General features: G+C 44.5%; 1 protein-coding gene across 3 annotated transcripts in view; it reads left to right on the top strand.

The window, feature by feature from the left end:
- SLC18A2 (solute carrier family 18 member A2) overlaps positions 1 to 25,785 on the top strand; it is a 563,191-nt gene that overhangs the window by 514,669 nt on the left and 22,737 nt on the right. For all 3 annotated transcript variants that reach the window (XM_069611911.1, XM_069611910.1, XM_069611912.1), the window contains exons 12-14: positions 9,061 to 9,112; positions 12,563 to 12,626; positions 19,916 to 20,035. In XM_069611911.1, coding sequence (XP_069468012.1) covers positions 9,061 to 9,112; positions 12,563 to 12,626; positions 19,916 to 20,035 — 236 coding nt within the window. The remainder of the gene's footprint in view (positions 1 to 9,060; positions 9,113 to 12,562; positions 12,627 to 19,915; positions 20,036 to 25,785) is intronic.

Here is a 25,785-nt window from a genome sequence, read left to right as displayed (position 1 = left end):
GCAACTCACCCTGAGGTCACAGGAAGCGGAAGAGCCAGGACTTTACAGCTACACACCCTGAAGGGTATCAGGTAATATTATCCCCATAAATAATGTCATCATACATATAATCAGTGGGAAACGGCATAGGCAACATTATTTATGGGGATCATTTATGGGGTAAAAATGAGCAGGGGTTGCAAAGGTGTCCCCTGCTCCCTTTAAAAAATATGGGGGTTGCAGGGGTGTCCCGCAGGTTCCATGGGGTAATATCACCGCAAAAGAAAAAGGCCCCATTCTTGTATAGCTACATTTTTGCAGGAATATTATCACATGGAACCCCCTGAAGTCACATGAAATGGAAGAGCCAGGACTTTATGGATACACACCCTCAAGTCACAAGAAGCGGAACAGCCAGGGCCTTAGGGCTACACACCCTGACGTCACAGGAAACAGAAGAGCCAGGACTTTATGGCTACACACCCTCAAATCACAGGAAGCGGAACAGCCAGGGCCTTATGGCTACACACCCTGACGTCACAGGAAACAGAAGAGCCAGGACTTTATGGCTACACACCCTCAAGTCACAGGAAGCGGAACAGCCAGGGCCTTATGGCTACACACCCTGACGTCACAGGAAACAGAAGAGCCAGGACTTTATGGCTACACACCCTCAAGTCACAGGAAGCGGAACATCCAGGGCCTTATGGCTACACACCCTGACGTCACAGGAAACAGAAGAGCCAGGACTTTTTGACCACATGAAAGGACATGTGATCCCGAGTAAGACACAAGGAAATAAGAGAGCAGTTCCAGAGAATAGAGGGCTAAACATGATAACATAACAGTTTGTCTTGTAGATAGTTCTTGATGCCGGATTCTTCCTGCTTCTATGCTCTTTAATAAAAGGTGTTATTTATACCCTATACTTTATTGTACTTGATTTTTCAAACCCGGAAGGATTCGAACTTGCGATATGTGAACCTCCCTATATCAGAGACCAGCGCTTTACTTGTGAGCTATGGAAAGAACAGCCACCCATACATCTGAAATGGTAGTAAGGCAAGGCCAGCAGCGTGAGGTGTGTGGAACCTCCTGTACAAGCAGAAGTTAAAAAAGCACAGTTTATTCACCAGAATGACAGGGCACCATTGTGAAGAGTCGACACAGGGTGGATGCAATTGAACACTCCAGACACAAGTGTCAGTTCCTCACCAGAGGAACCTCTATAGAGATATGGGAAACCATAAAGAGGAAAGCTCTTCAGAAACAGTGTCAGGATGAAAGAACATATAAACCTGGTGAAAGGGCCGAACCAAACAGAACCTAGTATCCTTGTCCACCATCCACTTCCCTATTCTAACCAACAAGATTGCAGGTCATCAAAGAATTCCAAAGCCAAGGTTGCCACTGCGCTTGCAATCTTGTATTATTGTATAACTGATCAATAGAATTGAAGAGCTGTAAACCATACAGGAAGAGAACATTATTTATTTGACAAGTTAGTTTGGATACGTGCAAATTCTATAGCTCATGTAAAACAGACTCTTGTATTGAAAAACTGCTTTTTAACAGACTGCTTATGCAGTGTAGCCAGGGAACCACATTGGTGCTATTTTCCCTATTCTCTTTCTGTTAAGGGTATTCGTAAAGAGTAAAATAGGGGTGTACCAGACTGACCACCTTGGAATAACCACCTTCCATCAGAGAATATTTTATATGATTAATTTAGGTTTTGATAATATGCTTGGCTAACTGAGACAAGAGTACATATATTATAACGACTAAAATATATTCTGTAAGTGATAATTAAAAATGAACCTTGTAGCCTTTTGAAAAGAGCCAGTTAAAATTATTACAAGTGATAAATAATATAAAACTAATGCGGTTGTAGACCATGCAGCCTGGTCCTCTGGTCCATGGCAAAGCCTGACAGAAGCTCAGCATCCCCCGCAGAACCTATCCGCATGCCATTCACTTCCTCCCGTAATGGCCGACATTCATGCCGGACGAACGCAATGATCTGATTTCAGATTCTCAATTTCCTGTTAGGGATCATAGTGGATTATTTTTGCATATTTCATCAGTTTCTTTTTTGAATAATTGCTTTAGCATCCCACCCCACTGCACTGTATTGCCCACTGCACAACCTTGTTGGTTACCTCCTCAGTGGCTGGTTGACATTATGTGGGCTAACAGGAAAGTCAACCAGCCCTTTTTGCATGTTCTAGACTTTTAATTATCAACAAGTGTACAATTTGTCTTCTTGAAAATGTGCTGTTTTCTCCCAGTTTTCCAGGGACTTGTTCATACTGAGAAGGCATGTGCATATTGATATTGTTCACGCAAGAGCATCATGCATTTACACATTTGTTGTTGTCTGTTGAATTTCATGTATTTAACTTAGTGATTACCCTAAAAAATTGATCCCATCTGATGCTAACCGAGCTCTGTCTTTAGTTCAGCAGGATTCCTCGGTTTTGCCATCCTATGCTAGTGGCACATGGTATGTTCGTCTGATAGATTTAGCTCTGCCCCTGGCCACTTTTTATTAATGCAAGGTATTTTAACCTACTTTTGATGATTAACCCTTAAAATTTGAGGTGCATTCACACAGGTGGAATTTATTTAAACTATTCTGTGTGTTGTGGCACCTGCAGGTCATTTATGAAGAGCTGGGTGTCCTGAGAAAACATTATGTAATATGTCTGCTATTTAAAATTATTGCATTTGGGGTGATGCACGATGTCACAACGAGCACATATCAGTGTTTTTTTTATGGTGATTGTACAATATGTACATTTATTTTTACTTGATACTCCTGATGAATGTTCCACAATAGGGATGTATGAGAACTGAAACATGTTGAGGAGGAGATTGAAAAACCGTGAGCTACATAGTATAGACGTCGGGTTGACTTACACTATAATTTAAGATACTCAGATGGACAATCACTTTGAAAAACTTCTCAGATATGAGTCTGTTGTAAAGCTTCCAGTGTTTCAGACTTTAATTGAATTCAGAAGGATATGTACCTCCCAAAACAGATGTGTTATGGAGAAATAAATACCCTTTTTATGAAAGGGTTCAAATGTTTAACATTATTTTAAATTGTTAATAGTGTGAATAAAGTAGTTTTATATGGTATTAAAATTATGGACACAGCATTAGTTATTTGACCCGCTCCATAGTGGATTTATGGGAACACAATTAGAGTATGAAGAGCATAAACTCGTTTGTTGAATACTGTTTTAAAAATAACTTAAAACATTCTTGTTCAAGCATCATCATCGAACTAAATTCGGCATTGGCTGCCATTTCTTGAAAGTATAGTCTCTAGTTTTTGTATTTTTATAATGTGGAGAATTAATTTGTTAGAATATCATAACTTTGGTAGTATGCATTTTCTGTTATCTTTTTTAAAATCTATTTTAAAATACTTTTTTGCAGTGGTCTGATGCTCAAGGCAAAGTTAGTGCTTTAGCAAAACCTCTACTATAACATAGGGGGATAGGGTTATCTCAAATACTAACATGACCTAGCATTTCATTGTAGATTATTTATTCCTGCTTTTAAGTGCTCCACCATTTAGTATATTCATTAGCCAATTTAACAGTAATCAATGTATCCGTGACATCACTTCCTGCCATCTTGGATCAACCCCATCTCTAGCAGAACCCCACAAGAGGCTCCTCTGGGAACACCAATCAGGAAGAAACTGCCTCACCCCAGCAACACCAGGGTCAATATCAGAGAGACCAACCACTGATAGACTAGGTGAGAAGGTGACAAGAGCGTGTGTCATCCCTTCTGGACTTCCTAGGGGTGTCCAGCCAGGGGTGCCACAGTTAAGGGCGGAACATTGAAGGGTGAAGACCGGCCATTGACCGGCCTCTTTGCTTCTTTGCCTATGAGCCTTTGTTTTCGCCATTCTCTCTGTTGCATCTGTGAGTACCCCACGCTCCCTAATTAGTTTACTGTCTCTCCACACAGTGCTACTCACCTATTATGCATTACCTCCTGCTCCTCCTGCTGCTACTCACCTCTCTCTGCTCATTCTCCAATCACGCTACAACATGCTCTGTTCCTATCCATATTTTAAAACTCAAAACTCCCACTACTCCGTCTTCGACATCTTTCCAACAAACAAAGCTGATGAGCTGACCATACCTCCTCCAACACCTATCCACCTCACCTCTCTCCCTCTGAGACTCAACTTGTCTACTCTTCCTTACCTCACCAATTGAACATTGCACTCTGGAATGCTCAGTCTGCATGCAACAAAACTTCCTTCATCACTGACCCCTTTCACTCCAGCTCTCCTCCCCTAGACCTTTTTGCTATCACTGAAACCTGGATTGCTCCATTTGACAATGCTACACTGGTGGCCCTACATGACTCCAAACTACCCTTTATCCACTCTCCTCGACTGACTGGCAGAGGTGGAGGTGTTGGACACCTACTCTCTTCCTGCCTCAATGCCTCATAAATCTCCAATGCCACGTCCTCTCCTACCTCTTTTGAATTCACCCTCTCTACAATTTCTCTGCCTCACTCGGTTCACATCATCTCTATCTATCGCCCCCTCCTGGTCCCACTGGACCATTCTTTGACGATCTTGGGCAACTCCTTGATTCTCTTTCCATTAAACATCACCTCATTCTCTTAGGTGACCTTAACCTTCCCTCTCCAACCACTTCTCAGAAATCTGAACTTCAGTCTTTCCTTAGTGACCACACACTCCGCTCTATCCATAACCTACCTACCCACTCAGGGGGTAACACTTTGGATCTCTTATTCATCGCCACATCTCTCTCAGCCACTACTGCTACTGTCACACCATCCATATCTGATCACTCTATTGTTTCCACCACAATCTCCTTTCCACCCTCTGACCTTTCCTCACCACTTGCTTCACCTAAAATGTAATTTAAAGCTTCTGCCATTCCCCCGTTCTCTCTGGCCCACAGTTCTCACCCTCCTCCTTCACACCCAACGCCTCTTCCACCAACACTGCCTTTTTCCAGCTTCCTATAACTACTATATGACTCATTCTCCCCTCACTTCCCATTGCTAACTTTCACCCCTAAGTCTCAGCATCCTCAACTATTGGTCACCCCATTCATACGCTCTCTCGGTACAGACATGCATTGGCTGCTGCGCAAATGGAGGCGTACACACTTGCATTAGGACCTGCAACTCTACTTCTCTCCTCCGAACTCTCTCAAGTCCACTCTTGATAGAGTGAAAAGGGAATTCTACCTAACCCTCATTGACTCTCATGCCAACCATCCTCACCGGCTACAGGGCACTCTAAACTCACTCCTCACACCTCCTACTTCTATGACTATCAACTCCACTCCCACAGCTAATGACCTAGCTGAATAATTCGATACAAACATTTCTGAAATTAGAGACTCTCTCCTGACCTTCCTCACACTCCCTCCCCCTAAATGTTACACTCTGCCCACTCTACCATCATCCTCTCCCTCCATCTCCCACTTAGGTCACAGTAATACTGACGAGAGCGCTATCTCTACTGATGAAGGTAACACTTCTTGTGCCGCATCAGACCCTCTTGTTCCTCAGATAGTGAAGTCTATTGCCCCTATAGGGCCCCTCACGTTGCTGAACTCTTCAACCTGTCCTTTGACTCTGCTTGTTTTCCCTCTGTTTTCAAAACAGCCACAGTCAGCCCTCTCCTAAAAAAGCAAGGGGCAGATCCAAACCTTTCCGGCTTACTTTCTCACTGTGTCTCTCCTTCCGCACTACTCTAAAGTGCTCAAATGAGTTGTGTTCAACCATTTTAACAATTTCTTAGACATCCACAAGAGCCCCTATAAGCAGGTTTCTGCTCCTGTTACTCCACGGAAACTGGTGTCATGAACATGTCCAACTTCATCATCTCTTCTAAGCACTCAGACTTATCATGTATCCTAATTCTCCTTGACCGGTCTGCTGCCTTTGAAAATGTCAATCTCTCTGATTGCTTTCATATTCTCTTTCTTCTTGGGATTTGTGATCGAGCCCTTTCCTGGATTGAATCCTACCTTGGACCTCAACAGTTCTCTGTTTCCTGGAACAACAACACCTCTCAACTCACTCTTCCACAAGACTCTGTCTTGGGTGCGCTCCTCTTTCCTCTACACCTCTGCTCTTGGGGCACTAATCTCCTCCTTTGGGTCTTCACACCAACTCTTCAGGGACAACACCCAAATCTTCTTCTCTTTTCCTGAACTCTCATTTGATCTTCCCGTCAACATTTCCAACTGTCTCTCTGCCATTAAATATTGGATGGGTTCGCACTCTCGAGATGTTAAACTCTACCAAAACAGAGGTGCTCTTTTTCCCTTCCAAAAGTTCTCTCTCGTCTCTTGCTCTGCCTATCTAGTTGCCACCTGCCACTCTCCCCTACTCTTCTTCAGCTAGAAACCTCACAGTCATCTATGACACTTCTCACACCATCTCTAATTTCATCTCCAAAACTGGAACAGCAGCTCGCCTAAACCTCCTAAATATTAGGAAAATCAGGCACCTCCTTCCTTTCAACACAGCCAAGCAGCTCTTAACCACTCTTGTCTTCTCTTAACTTCACTACTGTATCAGCATCCTCTTTGGTCTCCCTAATGATGATTTCTCTCCTGTCAACGGGATCATTAACCTCGCCTTCAGGACTCTGTTTGAACTCCCTAACTTCACACCTACTTCCTCGTACTGTCAAAAGGCTGGATGTCTGCCAATGCAGTACAGGGCTAGTTAAATGTCTTCTCCTGGTTAACAAATCTATCCAAAGTAAAGCATTGCTATATCTATCCTCCTCTATCCAACTCTACAAGCCTTCTCGTAATCTCTCCTCTGCCTCCTTTCTCTCTTCTTGCTCCACTTGCATGGAATTCTCTTCCCCCGGGCATCCGAGAAACAGTCCACACGGATTTAATCAAAACCCAAAATCAAAGCCTACCTCCTCACCTCCGAGTTACCTTCTTAACCTACCTCTCATTTGCCAGCTAGCTAACATATTTTTCTCACCTCTAACCTGCCTCTGTCCCCCGCTTCCTCTGCCCCCACTCTAGCACTTCCCCTATCATGGTCACATCCCGAGCACAGCTGGCCGAACCGCCTACCTGCACTTTAGAGTATCCAATGTTGGTTGACCTTAATCGATTTATGTCCACTTATGTATTGTCCCTGGTGACTGTTCCATTCACTCCCCTCCACAACCCAGTCATAATGTCCCTCAAACTCACCCCATTATAAGAAACTCAATGCTTCCTGTCAAATCTGATTTCTTATCTTTCGTATGTCCTTTTGTGATTAAAAGGGCATTGTTCCTCTGGAATATAAATACAGTAATTAAATAGAAATGTGTACACAGATGTCAGAGGAGAGTGCTTAGCTCACTGAATTATTTTACTACTAATCCACCAACACTGGGGAAAGTTCCAGAAAATATAATCCCGGGTTCTGGAAAACAATTGTAAACTCAATGAACCAGTAATGCAGCAAAGACCTGTTTAATCAAGTTGCACAGAGAGCCCTTGTCCAATCTCTTGTGCATGAAGGATTAAGGGGCCGAAGGTCACAGGAGTCCTGGGGCACATGAAGCGCTGAAGCAAGAACACAGACCAATGAGGCCATCCCGTGCAGCCTCTTTCTCGCCCCAAGCTTCAGAGCAGAAGATATAGGCTTGGTTTTGGGAAGATCCCCTAGACTTGGGATTCTACACATCCTTGACAGGTGGATGATTTCAGGCATGGAATTAAAAACTAGTTCTGCAGAGTTCTGATTATAGCCATGTCACTGATATTTACAATATAGGAGTCAATGTAAAAACACGGATATAAGGCTGGATACAAGATAAACAGCTGCTTCCACTTTAAGAAAGGATTGTGTTTGACAGACAGGTGCTAAGCAAATCGTGAGGCTATAATCTGGAAAATGTTTATGATCTTAATGGCTACTTCTTAAATCTGTGTCAGAACCATAGGAGGTAAAACGAAATGTTTTTATTAGCGTTTTTTGTTTCCTTTCTCTGTGTATGTGCATGATTACAGGTACTGGTTACTTTAAAATACAGAAGTCTGAGCTATTTTAAATGGCTTATTATTGTCAATATTTTTTTAAGATTGTATGACCCTTTGCAATCTTACATGGTGAAATTGATGCCTCCAATTCGATGCTTTTGATGTTTTCTTATATTGTAAAATCTATACATTATAAAGACAGGAACAGTTAAAGTGTTTTTAAGATGCATAGGTCGAACACAAACATTTTTCATTTAATGAAAAGATTCCCAGTTTCATGTTGAAGTTTTGTGATGTCTTAGTTCCTTTTGAAAAGAAAATGGTATCAACTACTGCACATGACTCACATTTTAAGAAAAATGGAAAGCCTTTTCTCAGGGACATTTATTGGACAGAGATGAGGGGTGGGGGCGGGAAAGAGGTAGAGGTATGAAGGGGGGAAAGGAAGGGGCCTACGTAAATCACTTTGTGAGGCTCGTGAGGATTGGCGTGATAGTTTGTTGGCCCGTTGTCATAGGCAACCATTGTTTTAGAATATTAAATTAACCCTTTGTATCCCTCCTGTTATCTTTTCCGTTTCCATCCCACTCCCCGTGTTTCAATATGTGTGTTTATAGGTTAGTATTTTGATTGTGTTTAATTATTTTCTGTTACAGTTAAACCATTAGCACACTTGGTGGGGTAGCCAGCCAGTCATGAGGCTTGAAATGCGCACTTACCCCCTCTCCCCCATCCCTTCTCTGCTCCCTGCACTTGCACGTTCTGAATGCTCACAAGGCCTAGTAGGTACGCCTCTGTCTTTAATTGTTTTAATTGATTTTCATTCCCATGCCCCCTCCTTGTGTCCCTGCAGGCACTTTGAAACACAATTTACTTGTATAAGCACCTTACAAGTGCACAATAAATAAATAAATGCACGCTTTATCTGTTTAACACTCGTGCCTTGGTGAGGTAAATTAAGGACGGCGACGAGGAGGCAATCTATGTGTTTGTGATGGAATGATTTGATGAAATATTTCTTCCAGCTCACACAGTGCTTTGTTTCTTCTCTTTGCAGGTGGCTTTGCGCTCTGCTTGGGATGGTAATCGTTGGAATAAGCATTTTATGTGTGAGTAAATATGTGTCTTTAAAATAACAAAAAACAAGTAACAGTCCAACTAATACAGTTAGCATGCGTGACTTTTTTCAGGCGACATTGTCACATGAAACCGTTAGCATGGTTACATGTCTTTCCATCGATTTTTTTGCATCGAAAATATTTTCCATCAAAACTTTTCCATTGAAAACTTTACCATCGAATCACTATTACTATAATTAAAAGTGAACATTCATTGAAACTGTTTCATTGAAATGAATAGATGGTAAAGATTTCAATGGAAAAGCGCTAATAGCTGTCCAGTGCTGAAATCGCTTCTATGCGGTTAAGCACTGGACAGCTCCCTCTAACTTGTGTAGTGTCAGCGAGGGCACTGGACACTTATTTCATTTTTTAATGGGGGTCTCCCCCAAACCTCAAATAATATAAAAGTTCACAGTCCAGTCAGAGGGAGCTGTCCAGTGCTGAAATATATTCAATATAGTTGCAATGCATTTCAGCACTTGACAGCTCCCTCTAACATGTGTGGTGTTTAGTTTTTCCAACCCCACGTTTACAAAACTGAACCATTTCCCCCACCCAAACATCAATATATATATTTTTTTTAAGATCCATACACCCTCTTTCCATCGAAATGTAATAAATGGAATGCTTTTCCATCGAAATTCAATGAAAACAATGTCAATGAATATTCATTTCGATGGAGAGGTATTTCAATCAATAAATTTCGATGGAAAAAGTGTCTATGGATCTTTTTTCGGTGGAAAGACTGCATACCCGTTAGCATGTACCTAAGACATTTGACACTTGCTGGGCAACGACCGTGGCCCAAGTTAAATTACTGTCTATCAACAATCTGCATGAGCAATTCACGTGTGGTTTCGCGTTTCGGGGTCGATGCCCCATGTGGCGTATGGTGTCCAGAGAATAATTCTGAAATCTTGACCTTAGTGAGACACACAGCTGATGGTGATGAAGTTCCATTTGCTAGTCAAACAGCCATGCACTGCTTTGCGGCTCGTCAGAGGCATAGACAGGGTAGAGTCTGAGCGGGCAAGACCCACCCAAAATCTGTAAATACCCACACAACAGCACTGTGTTGGCATTTACAGATGTTAATTTCACTACGGTGTGCCCAACTACATTAGCTTCAGGACCCACTTGATGGACAATCCTGACTACGACTCTGCGACTCGTCAAGACATAAGGAATCTTTAGTTGGTCAAGTGCTAGCTCAACAAAATGGCTGCCCCTGCCCAACGAGCCCATACCCTTCTCACAAACATGTTTTAAGTTGAACCAGGCCCTCCCTTTTCTTATCGCCTCTTGGCAAATGCACCTTGCATGGTTTCCAACGTGACTCGCTTGTGATAAGGACTAATCTAAGGCTTTTGGCACGTGTGATGAAATCTCGTACCTGACCCTGGGGGTATAGGTTGGAGAGGCCAATGGGGCCCTTGGCCAGTGACCATTAAGCAATGCTGGGCCTGGGGGCAATGCACCTAGGATCCTCAGGTTACCCCACCATGGCCTTGTAGCTTAGTAGGGGCTTGTCACATGGGGTTCAGCCATGTCCCTGTCCCTTTAAGGGACGCTCTTAGTATTGACAAACCCATTAAAGCATTAAACCTAATTTTCGCCAATGACGTGAAAAATAAGGCCTATGTCAAATTAGTGAGACCCTCGTTCTGAAGGGAGGTTCTACAAAGGCATCCATAGCATTGACTTTGGTCATATCGAGGCCACTGAAAATGCATGGGTCAGCAAGTCCTCTTTCTAACGAGAGAGTGATTTGCCAATCGCTGCGTTCAGGAGAACACAGTGCTGATACACACAATACAAGTGTACACTTGACTACGTTGCCCCAGGTAACCTCCATTTTTCTGTGCTGCGTAATTGAGTGAGCAATGCCGGTGAGATCAGCATAGCGCAGAGCCATGCAAGAGTTGTCCCGTTCCACGTATTCCCTAAAAGCACTTCCAAAATGGTGGCTGGCCTGCGTGAAAGCTCAGACTGTATTGCCAGTCAAGGAGAGGTGGAGCAACGAGAGTAGCAGGGAAGCTGTGGATCATTAGAGTCCACCTAATCCCTCTCCAAGTCACATGATTACAGTCATCTGAGGGCAGTCCACGTAACCGCTATATAAACCTCAGGGAAATGCCATGATGGACAGAGAGGAGGTGAAGAGTGAGAAGAGGCAAGAAGAGAGGAGGTGAAGAGTGAGAAGAGGCAAGAAGAGAGGAGGTGAAGAGTGAGAAGAGGCAAGAAGAGAGGAGGTGAAGAGTGAGAAGAGGCAAGAAGAGAGGAGGTGAAGAGTGAGAAGAGGCAAGAAGAGAGGAGGTGAAGAGTGAGAAGAGGCAAGAAGAGAGGAGGTGAAGAGTGAGAAGAGGCAAGAAGAGAGGAGGTGAAGAGTGAGAAGAGGCAAGAAGAGAGGAGGTGAAGAGTGAGAAGAGGCAGTCCAACTCCAGGACTCAGGGGCTGGAATCCTGACGGGTTTTCAGGATGTCCCTCATTAATATTCATGAGGAAAAATGAGCATACATTTAGAATCATGGCATGCAAATTTATCTCATGAAAATTAATGAATTAATGAAAAATGTTGAGGCCTGCAGTTGGACAACCATGACACAATAGAGCAAGAAAGCTAGAGGGAGCTTTGGTGCTCTGTGTCGTCTTGCTTCCAAGGTGAGCACGTTGCCCCTGAGCTATGCTCCCATGCACCATCAAGGCTCATTAGAGGCCACACTCACACTGCCCCTGCCCTGAACACCAACGTTGAGCTGAGTACCACCTGAATCCGGGAGAAATGAGCGAGCAGTGAAGCTACCCCACATCACCCCTGCCCCCTAAGGTGGTGGCCATTTTGTAAAAGAAACCATTCTAGCTTAAGGCAAGGGATGCGCTCTTCATGGTAATGTCATGTTAATAGCTTTTATAAAGCGCCACCTTCACCAATTAAGGCATCATGGCACTGTAAAGAACAGAGGAAGGGAGCAGCTGAAAGTAGGAGAGAAAAACAAAACTAGAAAAGGAGAGCTTTGAGATAACGACGGAATAAGAGAGAGCTTTCTGTGGCACTTAGGGGACGAGGAAGTTTGTTCCAGAGAGCTGCTGTTGCAGCCACTGAGAAGGGTCTTCCTCTCACCGCTGAGCATTTAAACCTAGGTACCTGAATCAAAAGTGCGTACTCTGATCTTAACCCCTCAAGTGCCAAGGATGAGTATGGTCGTCCTTTTTGCATAGACTTGCATAATAGCCTGGCACTCTCGAGAGGGGATGTAGGGTGAAACCTTTCCTGGAGATATTCTGCGCCAGTGCCCCAAAAGGCACGATGACCCTACCTGCGCGATGTATTTTTCCCAGTGTACTCATCTATAGTTACAAAGCAGTATCTGGGTTGTTGCAAATGCTTGAACGGGCATCTATGATTGTTTTAACCTTTTTATGATTTTGCTGATACAGGTTCCATTTGCCAAAAACATCTACGGTCTCATTGTGCCAAACTTTGGCGTGGGATTCGCAATTGGTGAGTAATTGACCCTGAAGAAGTCATTCTCTTCCTATTAAGAGCCCTGCTATTGATTCAGTCTAACCTCCACATAATTGCATTCCTTATGCATGCATAAAATAACCCAACGCCATTAAGCGGCCATTGCCGCGGGCCTGCTAGTGAGTCATGGGTGTTCAAGGGGGGTCTCTGAATGGAAATGTACATGCCTATAAAACAGTAACTTCGTATGTATTCACAAAACTTTAAGTTGTCCTAGAAACATTTGCAAACAGTATGACGTCACACCAGAATGAATTATTTGTGGGTGCTGGATCCGAGATGTGAAAGTGAATAAAAGTGCAAGGGTGCCATACAATGGTATATGTGGTGGAAAATATTTTAGATTAAGAGAGAAGTTTATACACTTTTTTTTAGTAAAATGGATACAAAAAATCCTGCCATGGAGAAGGGTATTCCGGAGCAAGTTGCTCCATGCCAGAGAACATGTGTGAATCACGTGTAACTTACATCAGCTTGCCTACAGTAGTTAGCTACACCTGATGTTATTGTAAATACCATTATCAATTCTAAATTACACCCAGATGTAGGAGTAACTTACACATCACCTTACTTCACAGGGGAAATGAGGCTGGAATCATTCCATTATAGACCGCCTCTCGGCCTATCAGAATTCAGCTATAATCTCTGATATTGACCTCATTCCAAAGATTCTGAATTTTAACTGCATGCACTAATATAGCCTTATAGACATCAGGATGTGGTCATTATCGCTTGGGGTAGTAAAACGTGGCCAACTTGTAGACCTTAGCTTAGCCTCTCCCAATAACTTCTGGGCAGGTCATTAGCCATCTATAATGAGCCTTCCTTCGTCTATAAGGATACATTGTAACACTGATATGTTGGTGAGTCATTATAAACAATGGGTCAGCAGAGAGCTTTAATGACTGTTAGCACCCTTTGACGGGTGTGGCAGCTAATCACGTTGCTCCAATCCCGGGCTGAATCTATGGATGCATGCCTGGGTTCAGAGCAACCCGAGTCCTGTATGCACCTGCTCTCCTCCCGTCGCTGCTTTCCCTCCTCCCCTGCCTCCAGCCCCCAAACTCTGAACACCCCAACACACCCTCTCCTTACCTGAAAAGGGCCCCTCTGCCCGGGACACACCTTCTACTTGGCTTCTTGTTAAAGCCATACAAACGGAAGAGTGGGTCCGATCGGAGCACCGCCTTCCATTTCCATGGCAATCCTGACTCTCCCCAGCTGCTGCTGAGAATGAAGCAGCATGACCGGATTTCTTTTTAATTAATTTGCTATTAACACTTTGAGGGTTTGCCTCAGGGTGTGTTAGAAACCTGAGGGTATTCTCCCAGAAGACCTCGAGAATCCCTTATTCAGGTGGCCAAGAAAGGGCCGACACTCTCTTATCCCAACCCTGAAGGCAGACGAGCTGGAAAAGATCACTTAGGTAGGGGAGCCCGGGGTTATGCTCAGGAGAATGCCCAAAGGGAGACACGGTATGTTACCAGGGAAGAAGAAGAAGAGGAGGGTGAGATCCATGAGACCTTTATGGGCTGTGCCACATCTGCCCCCTTCCTCCCAATGAATCTCTCAAACTCCCTATCTTCCCGTTTTCTACCCGACTACTCACAATCATTCTTCTCAGTGTCCCTCAGATAATTCATTCCCGAACACCCTATCTACCATGATAAAACACTACGGTTCCCACAATTCCCTCCATTCATTTCCTGATCCCAGTTATTCCCGTTGGCTCACAAACCCTCCTACTCATTTCAAAACCCCTCCAAAATGAACCCTTCCAAGATCACCAGTTCTAATTCCATATAGCACTGTTTCCCCAGCCTACCACATAGGATATTCCAAGATACTGCCCCCCTTTTTGGACACAAACACTTTCTCACAACACAAAAGACAATGGACTAACACCACAGTCATTTACCTGACATGTCCCAATACAAGGGTCAGGCAAAGTCAGGCAATTGACCAGAATCTCACATACCTGGAGCCCTTTCCCTTCCCCAGATGGATAAAAGGTGGAGCACGAGAGCACAGGACGAGTAAGGCAGACCTCACGACATGAGAGCTAGCTCAGCATGGCAATTCAAGAGGAGGCGAAAGACAGCGAATACCGAGAGGGTGACAAGGAGAGAAGTGACCTTGCCCTTTCCTATCAAAGCCTGTGGAACCTCCACAGACGGAAGCATAAGACCGCGAACAAAGGCCAGCGTGTCTTGCAGCAGATGTCGATGGTACATGAGACCCTCCTCCACTGATAGGAGAGATAGCCAGGGAGAGACGTTGGTCTCTGTGGTACCATTCTTGACTCGAAGGAGAAGAAAGCCAAGCAGTTCATCACAGCTGGTGAATCAAGGGGGAGTCGATAGGAAACCAGGCTGTGTTGAACGAAAAGTAGCAGACTTATAAGTTGAACTTTGGAAAGCTTAAAGGAACTTTTGAGAAAGTAAGGGGAAAGCCAGCAACAGAGGCGTCCAGCACCACGTGGGTGCTCATGCAGAAAACTCTTGGTGATTACCTGAATGTAGAGACTACCATAACCAGAATGCCTTGGGAAGAGGTGAAGAGAGGACAAAGTGGTCATACAGGGGTCTTATAAAATCCTCTGTACTGTCGAAAGTCTTTGACCGACAGATGATTGTAAAGAAGGGAAATGAATCCTGCATGGTGAAATCCGCACATGAACTGTTTGATGAAAGTTGGCAAGAGTGAACCCGGCGGAGGGAGGCTAACAAGAGGGGACGAGGTCTAAAGTCCCGAAAAGCAATGTAAAGGTTGGCGAAAGTGAACCCGGTGGAGGGAGGCTAACAAGAGGGGACGAGGTCTAAAGTCCCGAAAAGCAATGTAAAGGTTGGCGAAAGTGAACCCGGCAGAGGGAGGCTAACAAGAGGGGACGAGGTCTAAAGTCCCGAAAAGCAATGTAAAGGTTGGCGAAAGTGAACCCGGCAGAGGGAGGCTAACAAGAGGGGACGAGGTCTAAAGTCCCGAAAAGCAATGTAAAGGTTGGCGAAAGTGAACCCGGCAGAGGGAGGCTAACAAGAGGGGACGAGGTCTAAAGTCCCGAAAAGCAATGTAAAGGTTGGCGAAAGTGAACCCGGCAGAGGGAGGCTAACAAGAGGGGACGAGGTCTAAAGTCCCGAAAAGCAATGTAAAGGTTGGCGAAAGTGAACCCGGCAGAGGGAGGCTAACAAGAGGGGACGAGGTCTGAAGTCCCGAAAAGCAATGTAAAGGTTGGCGAAAGTGAACCCGGCAGAGGGAGGCTAACAAGAGGGGACGAGGTCTGAAGTCCCGAAAAGCAATGTAAAGGTTGGCGAAAGTGAACCCGGCGGAGGGAGGCTAACAAGAGGGGACGAGGTCTGAAGTCCCGAAAAGCAATGTAAAGGTTGGCGAAAGTGAACCCGGCAGAGGGAGGCTAACAAGAGGGGACGAGGTCTGAAGTCCCGAAAAGCAATGTAAAGGTTGGCGAAAGTGAACCCGGTGGAGGGAGGCTAACAAGAGGGGACGAGGTCTGAAGTCCCGAAAAGCAATGTAAAGGTTGGCGAAAGTGAACCCGGTGGAGGGAGGCTAACAAGAGGGGATGAGGTCTGAAGTCCCGAAAAGCAATGTAAAGGTTGGCGAAAGTGAACCCGGCGGAGGGAGGCTAACAAGAGGGGACGAGGTCTGAAGTCCCGAAAAGCAATGTAAAGGTTGGCGAAAGTGAACCCGGCAGAGGGAGGCTAACAAGAGGGGACGAGGTCTGAAGTCCCGAAAAGCAATGTAAAGGTTGGCGAAAGTGAACCCGGCGGAGGGAGGCTAACAAGAGGGGACGAGGTCTAAAGTTCCAAAAAGCAATTAACTGTGTATCGTAAAGGTTGGCGAAAGTGAACCCGGCAGAGGGAGGCTAACAAGAGGGGACGAGGTCTAAAGTTCCAAAAAGCAATTAACTGTGTATCGTAAAGGTTGGCGAAAGTGAACCCGGCAGAGGGAGGCTAACCAAAGGGGGCGAGTCCTGAAGTCCCAATGAAGAGTGTGTTGATAAGGTGCACCAAGTCGAGGGAGACTCACACTGCATTTTTTGAAAAGACATTAAGATTCATGAAAGCAGGAAATATTGCAAGATAAGGGGTAGTGAAGTGTCCCCCTTGTCATTTCGGTCCGAGGCCGGCCGAGGGAGATCCAGGGGTGGAAAGTCATCACCCAAAATTCCTTGAGAAAGGAACTGTTTAGTTGTTTTGTGGAATACGATTGTTGAGGGGTCTGCGCCCGGAAGAGGGGGAGTCAAGGGTGAAGCCGTTATCCAAAGTAAATGTGGAATAGAACTTTGTGTTTGTTTGTTGAACGCATCAGGCCCTCAAAGGCAAGAGACGTTTATATGAAAGGAGACTTAACCGTCGAAAAACCGGATAGCTGATACGGAACTGCTGGCTCGTGCTGCGAAAGCTCGAGTGTGTGCTGTGCTCCAAGGTCCCACCTTATCCCGTGATAAAAACGTGGGGAAGAGAGACCTCAAGGCAATCACAGCCTGACTTATTATTTGGGAACACTTATTGCTTTATTGAACCCTTATGCAACACTTTTTGTGTAATTAGTTGTAAGGAATTGGCAATAGGTTTTTCTTAGTATATGCCCTTTTATTTTAACACAACGCCACAAGGACTGCCTTATTTTTCATTTGATGTTCGACGCTTGCTCCCATCTTAGATTTAGGTTTAGCTTAGGCATTTTTCAACCCTGCATTTACAGTTTAATAGACACCCTTGAACTGTGATCACTTGTGTCTGTCTTCACTGTTGCCGCCATGAGTTGCTTATGGGTTCTAATAGCAATACAAATGTGTTCTGCGGGCTTCACTGGCCCGGTAATGGCGCCGTTGCCAGCCATTAAGGCTCTCAGTTTGCTCTGGCCTATAATTTGGGCCTGGACCGTTATCGGCCGGCGAAGCCCAAAAAACACGTTATTATTGCTTAATTAGGTCAAAAGCTTGCGGTTTCTCTCCCAACATTCTGCCTCAGTGCTCAGTCTCTCCCTTTGCCAACATTCCACCAGGACAATGCCCCCTGCAAGGTTCCGGACATATTCTCAGAATCTTTTCTTTAGTTTCTAAACTGTGTTTAGTCTTCATTTCTGTTTTTGCCATTGTATAATGGTATTGCATGACTGTGGGTGACGGCGGTAGCAGAAGTTATAATCCCTTGCCCTAGTTATGGGGCCGATAATACCTGCTACAGCCCATCAGCCCCTCCCCCACCCCAAAGTCTCATGGTGTGCCTTAGCTATATCTGCTGAATAGTAAACTCCAGACCAGTGTAAAATCTTCCTGTGGTCGTGCTGGAGCCAATCTATCTAGACCTGCTGGGATTCACTTGTGCAGCCTTTTCCATCATTATTGGCCTGTCTGTGCCACCAAAGATTTGCCCCATTTCTATAATAAACACAAACCTTACCTAACGTTGCCCATGGGGTGAAACCCCATTATAAAAGCAGCCTTTCCTCTGCATGGATGTGTGCCTCAAAGTTTCAGGAAATATTGATCAGTCACTAATTTCCCTCAATCAGTTTCTTTCCACACTGTGAATTATGTGTGCGCTTTGTATGCATGCAAACTAGCTTTCCCGAGAGATTATTGGTGTGTTGTTCTGGTGGATCTCTCCGATGGGTCAGTAGTTCCCAGTGATCCCAACTCTTGAACTTTCCTATAGCCGTGTTATTAGTTCTATGAAAACTGTGGGCCTCATTTACGAGTATGGTGGTGTGGTAAAAACTGGGCAATGCAGCAGTCATTCTGTTACCGCTGCGTTAGCTCCACCTTGCCAGCACAAATCATCAAAATCAGTGGAATAACTACCAGCCGAATTATCACCGATGGTAATCCTGCAGAAATCCCCATGGAATCCTACAGACTCCCAGAAATTTGGTTTTTACAAAACCCTAACACCACTTGTAATCCGGCGGTAAATCTGCAGGACCAAGTGGTGCCAACGGTAAAACCATTTGGCAGTATTTCTATGGATTTAACACCGGAATACCGCCAAACTCATAAGGAGGCCCAGTGTCCTCTCCAGTTCTGATGCAAGCACACAGTTACCTTTCTCAGATTATAAAGGGATCCGTTTTTTTGTTGTTTAAACCTACTTTGAGCTACGTGTATTTAATGATGGGGTTTTATACAGCACTGTTGCTTTCCAGGGTGCTTCAAAGGGTGAACGTGGGGGTGGGGGTGGCGTTGAAGAAAGAATTTCAAATAAGTATGGCACAACATAAGCTTGGATGTTGTAGGTCTAAGGTAGGCAACATGGCACCTTGCAAAGCCCTGAGGGGCTAAGAACCTCGAAAAGCAGTAGCAACGTGTGGCTCTCCAGATGTGTTGCCCCCTGTTTTTGTGGGATTAGTAATTGAGGGGGTCTCTGGTTAAGTGGTAACGAGAGCCCCCCTCACCTAAGGGGGGGGCTGGTAAAAGAAGTAGAGCTGGAGCGCATTGACATCCTTGGATGCGCCCAGCCCCGCCTTTTAAACAAAAGAAGGTGATGGGCTCACCAAAGGTGTGACACCAGTGTGCCCCAGCTCTCACATGCAGCAGGCAGCCCTTTCATTCAAGGAGCCGTGTGGTAGGCAACGCTTTTACCATAAGCTCCTTGAATGAAAGGTCTGTCTGCTGCTGTCTCTGTGCTCAGAAACAAAAGGAGAGCTAGGCAGTCCAGCCCTCCTCCCGTTTGAGTACAGAGACATCAGGCAGCCCATGTACCCAAAGCGCTGCATAGTTACACAGGCTGCTTGCAGCTGTGAGTGCTTCGGTTTAGAAGAAAGAAAAGGCAATGCCTTTCCTTTTTTCTAATCCGCAGTGCTGACACCTGCAGGCACTCCTTGTAACTGTGCAGCGCTTCAGCTACACGGGCTGCCTGAGGTTTCGGTGCAGCGAGGATGGGTCGGTGGTGTGTGCCCTGGCAGGGCCCCAGCAGAGGAGTACTTTTTGGAGACTGCCAGGGCTCTGCCCTGGCTAGCCCCGGCCCACTTAAAGCCCAGGTTGTCCCATACTCCCATATTCCATCAGCATTGACTATACTGGTCCGGTATGATGGGAGTTGTGCATGAAATTATCTGACAAGCCACAGGTTGTATTCCACCTTTTCCAGGTTTGTTGCCTCTCGGTTCTTTAGAAGGTCCCTGTGTGTGAGGAGCAGGTTCCAAGAATGTGTGCAGAGGGTTTAAAGCTGGATATGGCAACATGCAAGCGTGGGTGCCTGTTATATCGACAGCTATATAGATGGGATCTTTTTGTGTTTCCCCTAAAACAGGGATGGTGGATTCCTCCATGATGCCGATCATGGGTTACCTGGTGGACCTACGCCATGTGTCCGTCTACGGGAGCGTGTACGCCATCGCGGATGTCGCCTTCTGTATGGGCTTTGCTCTAGGTAAGAAGTCCTGAGTCACATTTCCTGGCGACAAGTCTAGCTCTTTCCTTGTACGTTCCGCCAGATGTGCCCGGACGCGCAACATGGGAAAATGAGCAGTGGGACCCCGTGATCTCTTGAATATAGTGATTAGCAGGTCAGTTCATGCCACAGGCGCAATTTACGTGTGTGATGATATATATTGACAGCGTGACTTGGCCAATAGCTATGATCTGAGACTGTGCAGCTCTTTTTGGAGCGACACCACTTTGCGCAATTGCAGTAACAGTTCCTGGGCCCCAGGGGTGTTGTTAGGTCTGGAAAAGATCTGGAGCTACGCTAATGTCGGGACTGTCGGGACTGGGGGCTAGCTAGCCATTTGATTGTTGCTCCTGAGATTCTATCCGGGACTACAACCAAAAGACCCGGGGCTACATCCCCCAGACCCGTCCTAGCGACGTCTCTACTGGGCCCATCACATTTTGAGCGTTCCCCAGAGAAAGATAAAATGCCCTCAATGCATTCAAAATCCATTGGTAAGATAGAAATCATGCATTAAGCGCACAGCAACCAACGTTCTGCTTCAAGGAGCTCAGCATTATACATAACGACGGCGACAACAAAAGCACAACAATCAAACAACTTCCAGAAAGTCCAAGAACGCAGTCACGGTCGCGATAAGCAGAGCCAGCGACACAACTACAAATGGACGCTCCTGTGTTCCTGTGTTATAATGTAAAGGCCTTCCATTGGCTACCTGCCCACAATTTGATAGCATTTTAAATACTAAAAACAGTACATTTGTATATGGGTTTGCCCAAGAATATCGGTCTAGCATGGCACTTAGTTAAGCAGAAATACATTGTGCACACCGTTGAAACTGCTCACCTTTAATAGTTCTAAATAATCACCTCTCCCCTCTAGAAATAAAGAAGAGGGCAATTGAATACCCTTTCCGGTTTTAAGCACTTCATAAATAAACAAATGCCCTAGTGCAAGCTGGGGTTTCTTATATCCGATAGAGATGCCATGGGGCACCGTTTGTAGTAATTTTAAAGGTGCAGACACCTTAAATTGAAGGATGGAAGGCTTTGAATTAGTCATAACCACTGGCATTGCTGCGACAGCGTCATTTCTTCATTTCATAACTTCACAGAAGGGGACAAACCATATGCAAATCCGTCTTGGTTCTGCCCCCAATGGGAGCAATCCAGGTCGGACTGAGTCGCCCCATCCCCTCTGCACGAGGACACTTAACCCATCAGAAAAGAGGGCTCATGGTTACGGCCTTGCTCTACCCAGGTGGGTCAATAATTAACAAAAACAAATGAACAGGGTCACTGAACCCGATGTATACACTTCTACTCATTTTCACATAATGGACTGGATTGCTTTCCTTTTAATAAAGATTTATTACACAACATGCATTATATTCAACTTAGGACATATTTACAGGACATTCATCAATTTGCAAAAAGTATCTTACATATGATGCGTTGGTGTTCACCCAAGATATTTAACTCGGATCACAGTACATACCCTTCAATCCGTGAAGGATAACATAAGGACAAAATGTACAAATTCAGTGAGGTGTAGTTAATTACACAACTTAAACAGTGTATGTGTTGGAACCTGTTCATTTGTTTTTGTTACACCGTTAACCCAGACATGTGGTGGCCTGCAGCTGGATTCTTTTAATGAATGGAAGCTGGCCCGAACAATGCCAGTGGTTGTGATTAATTTGAAGCTCTGCATCCATCACTTTTTGGTGTAGTTCTAATGGTGGAATGTCAGAACAGAAACGTACATCTTGGTAGAAATCAACAAATGCAATATATAGGAGATCAAACGTGGTCTCAAGCTGGTACACGGCACTCACCTGGGTGATAGGCGGTGCAGTGAGGAAGTCGTAGTTCTCCCTGGCAATCTCACAACGGCAAGGAAGCAGTCCATCTGTTGAGCTTAGTTTCGGGCCATCCCTCTCTCTCTCCTTTCCACTCAGGGCTGATGTGAAATGTGTTTGTTTTCTCAGACAGATTCATATGTGTACAGACTGTAAGACTTTGCAAATTCATAGACTTGATTTAGATTTTGCACATTTGTAGTTATGGTAACAGGCTGTACAGTCAGAGGTTGGTAATAAGTGGTCTGTCAAGCTTTGCACACCCACGGTAACAAAAACATAAAACCCATGTATCCTGTTTACACATTACAAGTATGTTAAGAGAGTTTCCCATTCACAGCTATCTTCACGGCTATGCCTCAGACATTAAATATTTTCAGATTAGTTAACGGCAATGCGTGAGGCTTTCGATAGTCACAGATATGTTAATGGCTCCCTTTCAGGCATTCAATATTTACAGCTATGTTTACAGCCACCTCTCACTCATTTAATATTCATTGATATTTTAATGGCTCTCTCTCTCTCATGCATTCGAAATGTACAGCTATATTTACAGCCACCTCTAAGTCATTCACTATTTATAGATATATTAACGGCTATGTCTCAGACATTAAATATTTACATATTAGCTAACAGCAATGCATGAGGCTTTCAATATTCACAGATATGTTAATGTCTCTCTCTCATGCATTCAATATTTACAGCTATGTTTACAGCCACCTCTCACTCATTTAATATCTCTCATGCATTCGATATGTAAAGCTATATTTACAGCCACCTCTCAGTCATTCACTATTTATAGATATATTAACGGCTATGTCTCAGACATTAAATATTTACATATTAGTTAACAGCGATGCATGAGGCTTTCAAAATTCACAGATATGTTAATGGAGCGCTCTCAGACATTCAACATTTCCACCTATGTTTACAGCCACCTCTCAGTGATTCAATATTCATAGATATATTAAAGGCTATGTCTCAGACATTAAATATTTACAGATTAGTTAACAGCGATGCGTGAGGCTTTCAATATTCAGAGATATGTTAATGGCTGTCTCTCAGGCGTTCAATATTTACAGCTATGTTTACAGCCACCTTTCAGTCATTCAATATGTATAGATCCATTAACAGCTATGTCTCGGACATTCAATATTCACAGCTATGTTTACAGCCACCTCTCAGTCATTCAATATTTACAGATATGTTAGCAGTTACCTCTCAGGCATTCATCAGTATTTACAGATATGTTTACAGATATCTCTCAGGCATTCAAGATTCACAGATGTGTTAGCAGTTACCTCTCAGGCATTCATCAGTATTTACAGATATGTTTGCGGATATCTCTCAGGCATTCAAGATTCACAGATGTGTTAGCAGTTACCTCTCAGGCATTCATCAGTATTTACAGATATGTTTATGGATATCGCTCAAGCATTCAATATTCACAGATATGGTATGGCTATCTCTCAGGTATTCTATATTTACATACAATGTTATGGCTATCCCTCAAGCATTCAATATTCACACATATGTTAGCAGTTACCTCTCAGGCATTCATCAGTATTTACATATACGTTTAAGGATATCTCTCAGTCATTCAATATTCACAGATATGGTATGGCTATCTCTCAGGCATTCAACATTCGCAGATATGTTATCAGTTACCTCTCCTGACCTTCCTTAGTATTTATAGGTATGTTTATGGATATCCCTCAGGCATTCAATATTCACAGATATGGTCATGTGCTGCCTCTGAGCCTTTGCACATTTGTAGATATATTAAAAGGCTGTTAAGAAGTTGTGCAGACTCACAGGTTCCCAAGCATGCCCATATGAATGTCAGAGTGTTTGTCCTGCTTTGCACATGCATATATCTGTTCATAGGGTCCCTTTTAGACATGTATAGATATAACATGCTTTCGGTCCGGCTTTGTGCACACACAGGTTGATTAAATGTTGTCTGTCAAGCTTTGGACATCCAAAGATAAAAAATAAAACAGCCTCTCGATTTCTTTTACCACATTGCATGTATGTTCCCAGATGTGTTGTCACGCTGCCTGTGATCCTTTGAGCATTGGCAGATAGGTTAACAGGCTGTCGTGTGGTTTTGCACATGCACAGGTGTGTTAACAGGCTATGTGACATGCCTTAGATAGCCATATGTATGTTAACAGAGTACCGGTTAGGTGTTGAACATGGATGGGTATGCGAGCAGGGTGATTGTCATTCGTTGCACGTTCATAGCTACATTAACAGGCTCCCTGTTGGACTTTGCACATTTGCATATATGTCAAGAGGCTGGCTGTGCAAATGTGCACATTCACAGAACGGTAGTAAACGGCAAGTCAAGCTTTGCACAGCCATGAATATGCACAGCAATCCATGCATCTTGCTTTGCACATTGACATGTATGATACCGTGCTGCCTGTGAGACTCACTATTTACGGGTAGACTGACAGTCGGTCGGGCAGTTTTTTCACATTGCACAGATATGAAAAGGAAAGGCTGTCTCTCCAGCTGTGCAGATGGGCAGGTGTGTTATTGTAAGAAATAAGTTCTTCTTCCAGTGGCTAACACCCTGGTGCCAGGCTTTTTGGGAGAGGGAATGTTTGTAACTAGCACAGAAACTCCTTAACTCCTAGGTCAACAACCCTCCCCTCCAACCCTCCCCTCTCCCCCGCCCCACACGGGTGATCTGCTCCCCCATTTCCTCCCCTGTTTGCTTGTAGATGCCTTGCTGGAAAATGTCCCTCCCTCCCTCTCCCTCCCATTGTTAGCTCACTGCTCCTTTTTCTGATCCCTTGTGACCTGCTTCCCTTGATGTCTACTTACCCTTATACTTGTCATTTGTATAGTGCCAATTTTACCATTGCTATAGTTTCAATGCACTGTTCTTATGACTTATAAAGCACTCCGTTGGTTCCTTAAGACAGGTCTGTGCAGAGTAAACACGCTAAGAATAATGGCGCCAATCGTAATAACGAATACCTTGAGACGCGCTATCACATGAGGCCTGGCCACGCGGTTATGAAAAGTTGAGACCAGCACACACTGGGGTATGATCCCGGGAATTATAAATCAGGTTTGTCATGCAGATGCCCCCAGCCTCAGCTATGCAATAGACATTTAAAAGACAAGTCTGGCGGTGCAGGAAAAAAGTGGTGGAGGATCTGTTACCGCCGCTTTTTTGGTGTGTAGGATTTGGCAGATTTACCACTGGCAATATTTCGGCATGGTAAATCTGCTGATTTCTGGAAGAAAAGTGGCAAATTCAGCTTGTTGCTGGAGGTGAATCCTCCACTTTACCTCCCAAAATCAGTGGATTTACCACACGGTAATTCTTCCATCAGTAAATCTGGTAAAAATCCCTGTAGCGTCCTATGGACTCAAAAAATGGGGAAATACAACACTGCTACTGCCATTTGTAATGCCGTGGTAAACCCCCGGGATCAAAAGGCAGTAACGGTAAAGAATTACCACCATAATGAGGCCCAAAAGACTGGAATAGACTGGGCCTTGCGCCGGTGGCATCTCTAGGGCCTGTAAAAGACAGTTAGAGTGACCCACTTCTTACCAAGATATTCGGATTCAAAATAAACTGTTGACAAAGTAATTGACCAGAATGAGTGAATAAAGTGTTGCAAATTACTGTCCATAGGAATACCTGCTCATAGCAGTGCATTGTACCAAAATGACTTTAAGAAGCAATGGGGCACCCCCTGCCTCCCCACGGTATTATAGGGGTCCAAAAATAGACAGATGTCCTCATTAGAAGCTTGGAGGTAACCCATAAGCTGTAAATTCAGCAAGGCGCTATTAATACTAAAAAAGTGAAGGTATTGCTGCCGCCGGTGGTAGTCTCTCC

This window comes from Ambystoma mexicanum, chromosome 8, assembly GCF_040938575.1.
Source record: "Ambystoma mexicanum isolate Mex_15411 chromosome 8, UKY_AmexF1_1, whole genome shotgun sequence".
In the NCBI taxonomy this organism is placed as follows: Eukaryota; Metazoa; Chordata; class Amphibia; order Caudata; family Ambystomatidae; genus Ambystoma; species Ambystoma mexicanum.
The sequence above is the reverse complement of the archived record's forward strand: the minus strand, read 5'-3'. Positions and strand labels throughout refer to the sequence as shown.